The following is an 11,377-nucleotide window of genomic DNA, read 5'->3' as shown; positions in this document are numbered from 1 at the left end:
GCTGCATTAGTTTAAGTCAGTGGTGTTCACAGGAACAGTAACTTGCTCTGCTTTATTTTGCTTTATTAACTTTAATCAACATCACAGCCATTCAAGATCAAACGAGACGTGTTGAATAAATGCTTGATATGTAGTTTAAGCTTCACAGTAAGAGACAGAGATGAATTCACTGAGTCACGTATGTGGAAATCAAATCCTTTAAAATTAGTGAAATAAAAGAGCCCTGAATGAGTGCATGTTGGAATAAAACAGTTGAATTTAATTCTCTGTCAGCTGCTGAAGCTCTTTTAAATGATTGTTTAAACATCCCAAAATTATATTAACATTTACTATTTATTTAACTATTAATCATCATCTATGAACTTACAGCTTTGTGGAAATTAATTTATTATGTCTGTGAGTGACTGCATTAATGTATAGGTATAGTATAGGTTTTGCATTAGTGCACAGAAATTAATTGGGCAAAATACACATTATTACACACAATAAACGTGTTTAAAAACATGGGTTGCAATGAGGACACTGATGAGATGTGTGTCCTTTGCTGCAGATTCACTATTCACTATAAAAGACTAAAAATAGCACTTTCAGAAAGTATTTCATAATAACCTATTCTAGATCATGACAAAAACATTAATAATTCTGATAATCTGACATCTGAATGGGACTCAAATGTAATGCATTTGCTGTTTTGTTTGTACAGTTACTCCAGTGAACTAGTTTTTGTTGGTTTCTATTAATTTCTCTAGTGAAGCATTCAATGATCTACACTTAATCTATAGTATATAATCCACACAACATCTATAGTACAATACAGACACAAGCAGCAGTCATCAGCTCCAAGCAGCAACGATTAGAGATATGACTCAAATCAACCTCATAATGTGTTTTTTACAGGAAAGTCCTACTTGAATCTTCACTGTGTAAGGATCCACCCGCCAGCCCAAAAAGCGGAATCCAGCGGCCTGGTCGAAGGTTTAATGCGTATTCGGTCTTTTATTTGCGCTTCTGAATTTATCAGGATTTTAGTTTGAATTTTAGTCTAGCTCCATGTTTAATCTGACTCCAATTTCACGTGATCATTAAATTTAGGCAATATTTCTATCAAAAGCTGATCACAGATATCGATTGTTTATTAATTTAGATATTTGAGTATTCTGAAAATCCCATACTTTTAATTATTCGTTCATTGCGGACCCGGTATCGCTTTAGAAGTAACATTCTCGGCCGATTGAATGCTCTTCCCGGACACAAACTCGTCAGTCTGATCTTAAACATTGGATGCAGGGTAAATATCTACCTTTAAGTCGGTCGCGCCCTGCTTACTCGTACAAAAAGTATAGTTTTTTATATATTTACGAAAACTGCTACTTATTTAAGACAGTGATAGTCAGAAATCGAAATGGACTCAATTGATGTGCCCCATGCTCCATCTATTAAACCCTTTCGTATGAACAATCCTGAACACAGATTTGAGGTAATACCTTCGCTTTATTCTACTAGTAATAATGAATTAAGAATAATGCAGAATAAATCAAATATAACAATTTATTATCAGTCAGGTAAAAAATTGTATCATGCCAATTACATAATGAAAATAATTAGAAGCCAATTTAGAAAGGATAGTGTAATTGTAAATCACATTGTAGTTTGTGTTTGCAAACTTTGCTCCTGCACAAAGACACTGTAGCCATATTGGGAAAGGCCAAGTGATCCATACAGGAGGCACACAAATTTAACATAGTCACACATGTAACAGTTATCCTAATTTAAGAAACATGGTCTAAAATGCATAGCAAAGCACTCAGGTGTTTTAGAGAATAAACTTAACTAGCCAACGTGTACATGTAGTAGCACAAAACAACTATACAGTGTGCTCTGTAGGCACAATGTGTTTAACACAATTACATAATAGTATACCTGACTTCAGGAAGATACATAGTATGGAGCATATGAAATACACTCCACAATACGCTCTCTCTCTACAGAATCGTGCAGTAGTGTTTTGACACTTCCCTTAAATACTCAGACCAGACAACAAATAATCTTCAAATCAGCTGTAAAAACATAAAAGACCTTTTGGTTTTTTTAGTTAGGTTCCCGTGGTCACATCAGGGTCACACCTGGCTGGAGATAAACATTCTTACAGACCCCTAAAGGGGGACACACCCCCTCCTCAGCAGAACACAATTCTACAAAAAGTTTTCAATCTTTCTTATAATACAAGTGACTACTGTGAAATTGAGACCATTTTACCAATCACACAAAGACCTTTAAAATGATACCAAAACATGAAAAGTTTACAATCATGAATCCTGAAGATATAGTAAATGTTTCATGTAAGAATAGTAACTTGAGTTCTTGGCATTTCTCTGTCAACTTTTAGTGCCTGCACCATGTGCCCTGGGGGGAAGGATGGGTGAAGGTTCCAAAGAGCAAATGGTCTTTCTTCCAGATCTTCCTATCTGTTTGTTTGGTCCACGAGGAGATCAAAGCCCATTGTTTTGGTGCATCTGCATTTGCATTGCAAGAGTTCCTGAAAGTCTGGTTTCACACAGAATTAATTTCATAAGGAAATAATTTCACTCCTTACAACTGACAGTTTGATGGTTTGATGAAACAGGTTACAGCAACACAGCTGTCAAAAAGATCAACCCACTTTCACAAGAAATCTCTCTCTCTTACTGTTTAAAGGAGAAGTCAGAAATATCCCTCTAAACATGTTTCCTGTCAGAAAACTGTGATCATAATATATGTGCTGTAAGTGTGCAGTGTGTTTTATTATTCATACCACAATAGTAATAATAATAATAATAATAATAATATATAATCCTTTTACAATTAACTGGTATTATTCCTTTTTAACAAATAGGACACAACAGGTGAAATTTAACTCAGTGTTGTCGGATGTTGCAGTAAATAGTACAGGGGCCCCTCAAGGGTGTGTAAGTTCACCACTTCTGTTCACTTTGTACACAAACGACTGCATTAGTCAGCAATCAAATCAATTTATTATAAAATTTTCGGATGACACAGTAATACTGCAATTGTTGACAAGAGACTGCAGTATTGATGACTACAAAGCTGCTATAGAAGCGTTTGTGGGCTGGTGTGACGACCATTATCTACAGATCAATGTTAAAAAAAAACTGAAGAGGTCATCATAGACCCCAGATCAGTGGGGGATAGGAGCTCTGTTGTTGTCCATGGTGAAGCTATTAAACAGGTTCCTTCCTATAAATATTTTGGGGGTTTACATTGATAGTGAGTTTAAGTGGCACACACATGTATCATGGGTGTGCACAAGGATCCACCAGCGTTTACATTTTTTACGGAGATTGCGATTGTTTGGAGTGAGCAGTAATATCATGTTAATTTTTTATAAAGCAACGATTGAGTCTGTTTTAAGATATGGAATTATTGTTTGGTTCAAAAGTTTAACAGTAAAATTGAGAGCCCAAATAAATAACGTGTTGAGAGTGGCAGGAAAAATCATGGGGACACAGACAATTAGCTCTTTACAGGATATTTTTGAGCTTTGTATCACCCAGCAGGCCAACAAGATTTTATTAGACTCTTCGCATGTGTTGTATCCTGAGTATATGCTGATGAACTCTGGTCGGAGATACAGGGTTACATTATGCAAGTATAACCGATATAAATATTCATTTTTACCGTTGTCTATTAAATTAATTAATGAGCAAATGCAGGAAGATAAATAATGGTAATAGAGGGTACAAGAGGCAGGAATGATGCGCATTTATCATAAACCCAGCGTTTCTGACACAAATATTCATATGATGTAGGTTTTTGGAATTGAAATGTGTTTTACTCTTATTTCATTTTATATGTTGTATGTTATATGTGTTATGTCTTGATGTGGCAGCAGTTTCCCTAATCTAAAACAAATTTCTCCTAAGGGAGACAATAAATGCTACCTTGACCTAATATGTTATCTTGAAAAAGACAAAAAAACCTGTCTCTTCATTTTAAATGAAGCTCTTCTTTCTTTTTACGGAGTTATTAATTACACAACACAGTTTAGAGTTCTCTAGAATGAGTGGAAACTAATACTTATTCCTGGGTTTACATCCAACACGTTTAAACCTTAAAACAATTACATATAAAACCCCTAAAGATAGAAACTTTATATCATCATTACACTATATATCATCATACCGTCTGTATGGAGATAGAATTGTTGCATAATTCCAAATAAATAGATTATGATCCACAAATAAATGTAAAGAGATTAACAAAAAATAAACATATTGATAAATAAATAGAATGAGATCCACAAATATATCTTAGAGTTTCACAAACATGAATTAAATTCCCTGTATGACACTTTTCTCTTATATTTCCTTATTTGAGCCAATGCAGATGATGAAGTTATTTCAGGACGAGATCCTGATGGAAATATAAAGAAGTCTTACACTCCAACAGTATTCTGGAAACAGGGTTTTTTAACCACACAAACAGCACTTCAGCTCAACTGAACAAAGTGTTCATAGAATGCAGTTCCTTACAGGAGTGTGAATAAATGAATCTGCTCCAGACCTGATTGTAAAGCAGAACCTGATTGGCTACAGCGAGAACATTCTACGATTGGTCAGCGAAGTGTGGCTGTTATCTGATTGGCTTGAGCAGACGGTGGGTGGAGTCACACATTTGTGGATCGTCAGCGTCTTGATGCTAGAAATTTCATTTATTTGTGGATCTCATTCTATTTATTTGTCAATATGTGTAATTTTTTCATCTTTTTACATTTGTGGATCATAATCTATTTATTTGGAATTATGAAACAATTCTATCTCCATGCACCTAGCCCTAATATCAGTTATTAAAATAATCAATAGTCTTTCATCGATAATATTTATGTACATATATACAACATCATTGAACTATAAACACAGTTTCAGATCTCAGAAGATGCTTGTCACTGCAGAAGAGTATTTGCTGAATCAAGCTGCTAAAGGAGTGTTTTCTGCTTCCTCCTGATCACTTCTGAAGCAGAACAGCAGCGGAGAGCAATGAGAGGAGACGAGAGCAAAAACACCTCAACCTTCTGAAATCAAGATACATTTACTCATTTATCATAAACCCAGCGTTTCTGACACAAATATTCATCTTTTCAACATCAGTCACTGTTTGAGCAAAAACACCTCAACCTTCTGAAATCAAGATACATTTACTTCAGAAGCAAAATCACTTAAGATAGAAAGTCTTGTTTTCTGAAAAAAAGATAAACATTCTTTCAATGGTAAGAAAAATAAATTTTCCTTTGAATAATTTTGCTTCTCAAGTAAATTGATCTCGATTCAGGAAAGTTTGCAAAAATTGCATCTATTAGTAATTAGCAAAATATCCTACTATTTTCAATCGTTGCCCCCCTAACGATTAAAAGATTTTACTAAATATTTGTTAATTGATAATGTTTTCAACTCAAAAGTAAATATGCATATAATGTAGTTATTTTAATATATTTTACTGTTATTTATTGTAAGTAAATTAATAAATAAAAACAGGATTACTAATAGGCTTTCCCAATCTTATTTGCGTAAGAAGTTGGCGCGTGATGAATCTGCATTTTGGCGGATAATAGTCTATGCTTGCTTGTTGCATGCTGTTGCATGACATGAATGCATTTTTATTTATTTTTTTACAACATACAACAACTGAAGAGGAATCTGAACCTAACCAAAATAAAGACAGATGAAGCTAGATGCCCGACAGCGTCATAAAGGTGATTCATTAGACGCTCCCTTAGCAGCTCAGTGTTTTACATTTATGTCAGGAAAAGGACCATTTACATCCAAATGTAATTTAATGCACACAGAACACAACCTAGAAATAGTTTCAGAATATAAACTGCTTAATCGGCCATTTTCAGCAAGATTTAACGTTACTAATGTGTTTGTGTGCCTGTGCGTTTAACTTGAATAATGTCCAAATGATATCGGTTTTAAAGCAGTGGGTAATTCACTCGTCTACTTTGCGATTCTGTTGGCAAACATGTTTTTGGTGCCTTCTGTTCAGCGTGTTTATTGCTAGTGCAGCAGAAACAGACAGCGCAGCCTTTACAAGTAGTTCACGTGCAGTGTATCTCACACACTTGCTGCTGCTCTAATCATAGTAAACCCGCTTTTAATGCTACGTGGATTGTGACTTTGTACGTTTACTACAGAAATGATAAAATGTATTTAAAAGTTTGACTAACCAAATCGACTGGCTTGGTTTGCCCCCCAAAGATCAAACGTCAAGCTGTGTATAAATAGAACTGAGCTATTTATTTGCAGTGTAAATAGCATATCACTAAAAAAACTGCTATTAAGCCAAATATGTTTTACTGTACGCTACACAGCACTGCATCATATTTAGACTGTATTTCACTGTATTCTTGCCATAAGATAAAATAAAGCTGGTTTACTTCACATCGGATCATTAAAAGTGTCACGACATTGTTGAGCAGCGCTCGAGCACTAAACTACTGATGAACTTTTCCTGAAACACACAGAAGAATCTTTTCCAGCAGCGTGTTCACGAGAGAGAAGCTCTTCATTCCTCTCCTTCACAATCATAAAGATCATCAGTGGTGTCCTGCACATCATTGTTTTGAGCTGACTGTGAGATCTGATGCTCTAGAGCTGGATCTGTGTTTATTATAGTCTTCAGATCCTGATCTGATATATAGACCTAGGTTTTATTTCTGTGTTTGGACACTAATGTTGTGAATCAGGGCTTGTTCTGTAGTCCTTCACAGAAATGCGTCACATCTGAGTTTGCAAAAGTCATTTTCACAAAAGGCAGACATGTAAATGAATATTTAACACAGATCTCATTAAATGACAAACTCTCAGCTTGTTTTGTGTGAATAATTCATGTACATGTGTGAGCTGCTGAAATGTAAGTTTTAATCTTTTATTTGTGATATTAATGTGGTCACAATGCTGACAATAAATATGTGTTAGAAAACTAAACCTATATCACTCAGAATATTACCATTCACAGTAATCCACCTTTTCTATGGTTTGATTTATTTTATGGCATAATGCAGACCTCTTTAAATGTATAATAATGTAAAACAGTGTCTAGTGCTGTACAGTAAAGAGTAAGCACACTTCAAGCACTGTCTTCACTGTAATAGTTCACTGTAACAGCAGTCAAACAGCTGCAACATTAAGCATTTATGATCAATAACTACTGAAGATTAAATGTTATTATGCTATATTATTATTGTTATTAATATTAGCAGTAATTGATATCATTATTGTAACTTTGACAGTGAAAATGTCTGAATGTCAGCTTTACTGATCAATGTGTGGAGCGTCTCTTTGCTGCAGCTGCTGCTGATTTAATGAACGAGTTTCTCTCATGTGACGGGGTTGTTTTTACCCGCGCCGCTAACACACCTTTTACTCTAATATCTACTGTATTAAAAAAACACATGCTGTGACTCCTTTAAGATTCTGGCCTGTTATTCAGGAGAAAAATCTCTCATTCAGGAACATTTATTTTAAAGGAGTAAGATTCATTATTAAATATGATACTTTAGTTCATGATGAAACACTCACAGAGCTTTTCTGCAGTTGATCACAGCTGGTATCAGTCTTCTTCTCCCCTCAGCTGATGTGTTGTATTTCATGGTGTTCAGTTCATCCAACGGCTCCTCTGACATCTGAATCATGTAGGAGATTGTTGAGCAGTGAGCAGGAGAGAGTTTCTCCTCTGAGTGTTTGTCTGATTTCACAAACTCCTGAATCTCTCTGAACAGAGTCTGATCTTTCACTTCCAGCAGACAGAGTAACAAACCAATATACGTACCAGCTGAGAGATGATAACTATTATATGGATCTTTGATCATCTCTTTAATGTACTGTGTGGTTTCTCTGATGATCCATGAGCTGTTCTCTGTGTGTGTCAGTAGATCCTGTAAGAGTCTCTGATTGGACTCCAGTGAGACGCCCAGCAGGAACCGCAGGAACAGATCCAGACGTCCATTCTTACTCTTGAGAGCTTTATTTACTGCTGATCTTAGTAGATCATACAGAGAGTCTTTATTAAATCTGTAAGATCTGAATTCATGCAGTGAAGATCTAAATTCATGCAGTGGCTCCTGGTTCTTTGTTAAATAGCAGTAAAGCAGATAGAAAGCAGCGAGAAACTCCTGAACGCTCAGATGAATGAAGCTGTAGACTTTCCTCTGATGAATCACAGATTCCTGCTTAAAGATCTCAGTGCAAATCCCAGAATACACTGAGGCCTCAGTGACGTCTATGCCGCTCTCAATCAGGTCCTCCTCGTAGAACATCACATTGCCCTTCATCAGCTGTTTGAAAGCCACTTCAGCAAGTTTCACAATCACTTCTCTGTTGAACTGCAGGAGTTTCTCTGAATCTCTCTCTTCATACTTCTGCTTCCTCATGTTGATCTGAATCAGCAGGAAGTGGATGTACATTTCAGTCAGAGTTTGAGGGATTTCTGCACTCAGATCTTCTTCCAGGAGCTTCTGAAGCACAGTGGATGAGATCCAGCAGAAGACGGGGATGTGGCACATGATGTGGAGGCTTCTTGCTCTTCTGATGTGTGAGATGATTCTGCTGGCTTGATGCTCATCACTGATTCTCTTCCTGAAATATTCCTCCTTCTGAGGCTCAGTGAATCCCTGAATTTCTGTCAGACGGTGGATGTATTCGGAGGGGATCTGATTGGCTGCTGCTGGTCTGGAGGTGATCCAGATGAGAGCAGAGGGAAGCAGCTCTCCTTTCATGAGCTTTGACATCAACACAGCCACTGATGAAGTCTCAGTCACATCACAAACTTTCTGAGCGTCTGAAAACATCAGTGTGATTCTGCTTTCATCCAGACCATCAAAGATGAACACAACTTTACACCACTCCTCATAAATCTGTGAGTCCAGATCTTGAAGTTCAGGATGAAAGTCCAGCAGAAGTCTGTGAAGACTGTACTGATGATCTCCGATCAAGTTCAGCTCTCGAAATGGAAGCACAAACATGAAATCTACATCCTGTTGGCTTTCCCTTCGGCCCAGTCCAGAATGAACTTCTGCACAGAGACGGTTTTCCCGATTCCAGCGATGCCTTTAGTAAGAACAGTCTTGATCTGCTCTTCTCCTCACATCCTGCTTCAGCTGAGGCTTTAAAGATGTCATTGCAGTAGATTGGAGTGTCTTGTGAGGGTTGTGTTCTGCGTTTTCTCCATCTGTAAAACCTCATGTTCTTCATTCACTCCTTCTCTCTCTCCCTCTATGATGTAGAGCTGTGTGTAGATGCTGTTCAGGAGGCTTTCATTCTCCTGGAGTTTCAGTCCCTCAAATAATCTCTCATACTTGTTCTTCATGCTGGTTTTGTGCTGCTCTTTGACTCTCTGTAGTTCATCATTCACTGCTTGAGGAGGATCCTGGGCTCTAATCTGATCGTCTCTGATTGGTAACAAACATAAAAACATGTTTGTGAATAAAACGTAAGGAACAGCAACACATTTAAGAGAGAAGTATCAGTTTAATATACTCCTGTTATATACAGCATATTTACATTAAAGTATAACACATTTTCTAGAATATAGTCTACATTTCATGAACTTTATATTTGCTACGCTAGGGCTGCACGGTAATGGTTAAACTGATAATCAGGATTATTTTGATTAAAATTATAATCACGATTATTAATAACGATTATTCTATCCTACTGGGGAAAAAAAAAACCTGCTAAAACCAGCCTAAACTAAGCTGGTTTAAGCTGGTCTCCCAACCTGACCAGCTAAGGAAGTGGTCAAAACCCCTCTAAAACCAGCCTTCTGACCAGCAAAGACCAACTGAAATCAGTCAACCAGCTTAGGCTGGTTTTAGCGTTTTTTTTTTGTTTGTTTTTTTATTCAGCAGGGAAATACAATAACATTTCATGTGTCCTTTAACCAACCTCCACTGACTATACACTGACTTCATTTAACCAACTATGATAATACAAACTCATGGTTAGTCATTGGTCATTTGGTTAGTGTTTTGTCATCTGTATTCACATTACATTTTCTAAGTGAAAATTTGTTCCCAAATGGAAAAAAAAAACACTCTGATCGTACAGTAAATTCGCTCAAAGATCGTTAATACACACTGAAAACTAACATTGCCATGCCATTTTCAACACGAAAACTGGTAAAAACATTAGAAACTCTTAATATAAATTCCAACAATTCCAATTTATGTACATTTTTTCCCCATTGTGTTGTCACAGGTAGGAAAAGCACATTTATTCCTCAAACACAATAGATCCATTATTGAAACTAGGGCTGGCGATATGGCTGAAAACTGTATCACAATATAAGTGTTTCATATCGGTCGATATCGATAATTACTGATACTTTTATGACCTATTTAAAATAAGGACCAGGAGAAAATTATTTTAAACAATTTAAACATAATAATTTCAAACCCAAAGGATTAGTCTACCTCAAAAATGAAAATTTCCTAATAATTTACTCACCCCAATGCCATCCAAGATATTCACGTCTGTCTTTTTTCAGTGGAAAAGAAATTAGAGGAAACAATAGCAACCAACTGAGTTAAAGTCCATTAAATGAAGAAAAGAAAAAATCCTGAAATGTTTTCCTCAAAAAACTTAATTTCTTTCCCACTGAAGAAAGACAGACATGGATATCTTGGATGGCATTGGGGGTGAGTAAATGATTAGGAAATTTTCGTTTTGGGGTGAACTAATCCTTTAACCTTCCTCTGATTCATAGGTGTGATTGGCAAAGGACAAAAAAGCAGGAAAATATAAGGCGCACCTATCATGTCGCGGCGACAGCACGTGTGATTATCCGCTAGTTAGGACATCGCACAAGATTTGTATCAACACAGAAAACATTTCATCACTGGATAGGTTTTGTTCGTTTATTTAAAGTGTGGTTTATGTCAGCTGAATGTGCGGCAGGCTTTTCAGAGAAGATAAGGCAACATTATTTTAGTACAATTCACACCCAGCGGTAATTCAGGGGAAAAAATCTCTGGATGTTCGGGAGAGGGTTATCCAGGTCTGTCAGCAGCTTTTACCAGAAGCAAAGGATAAACTTCCATACACTGTTGATACTGTACATCCACTTGGGCGTAAGCAAATGAGCAGCGACAAACCTAGAGGGATCATCTTTCAGTTTACCTCGCGCTTCTACCGTGATGCCATTTGGCGGGCAGCGAAAGACTCTCCTTTTCTCAGGAATAACAACTTAAAATTGTCTGAGGATCTGTCCCCGACAGATAGAGAAAAGAGGAACAAACTATGGCCTCTCGTGGACAAAGCTCGTCGGGACAACAAGCGGTTATACTTTGTTGGAGGAAGAGCTTTTGTGGATGGCACTGAAATTT

General features: G+C 36.7%; 2 protein-coding genes across 2 annotated transcripts in view; both read right to left on the bottom strand.

Annotated features, from left to right (window-relative positions):
* The window catches only part of LOC109053278 (protein NLRC3-like), a 426,767-nt gene that overhangs the window by 100,720 nt on the left and 314,670 nt on the right, over nucleotides 1-11,377 (bottom strand). The gene's annotated exons all lie outside the window — the stretch shown is intronic.
* Nucleotides 1-11,377, bottom strand: part of LOC109052844 (NACHT, LRR and PYD domains-containing protein 12-like) — a 55,338-nt gene that overhangs the window by 27,131 nt on the left and 16,830 nt on the right. The window contains 4 exon segments of the mRNA XM_042765363.1: nucleotides 7,575-9,036; nucleotides 9,039-9,128; nucleotides 9,131-9,213; nucleotides 9,215-9,442. Of these exon segments, the coding sequence (XP_042621297.1) occupies nucleotides 7,575-9,036; nucleotides 9,039-9,128; nucleotides 9,131-9,213; nucleotides 9,215-9,442 (1,863 nt within the window).

This window comes from Cyprinus carpio, chromosome A1, assembly GCF_018340385.1.
Source record: "Cyprinus carpio isolate SPL01 chromosome A1, ASM1834038v1, whole genome shotgun sequence".
In the NCBI taxonomy this organism is placed as follows: Eukaryota; Metazoa; Chordata; class Actinopteri; order Cypriniformes; family Cyprinidae; genus Cyprinus; species Cyprinus carpio.
Note: the sequence above shows the minus strand (reverse complement) of the source record. Positions and strands in the feature narration are given on the sequence as shown.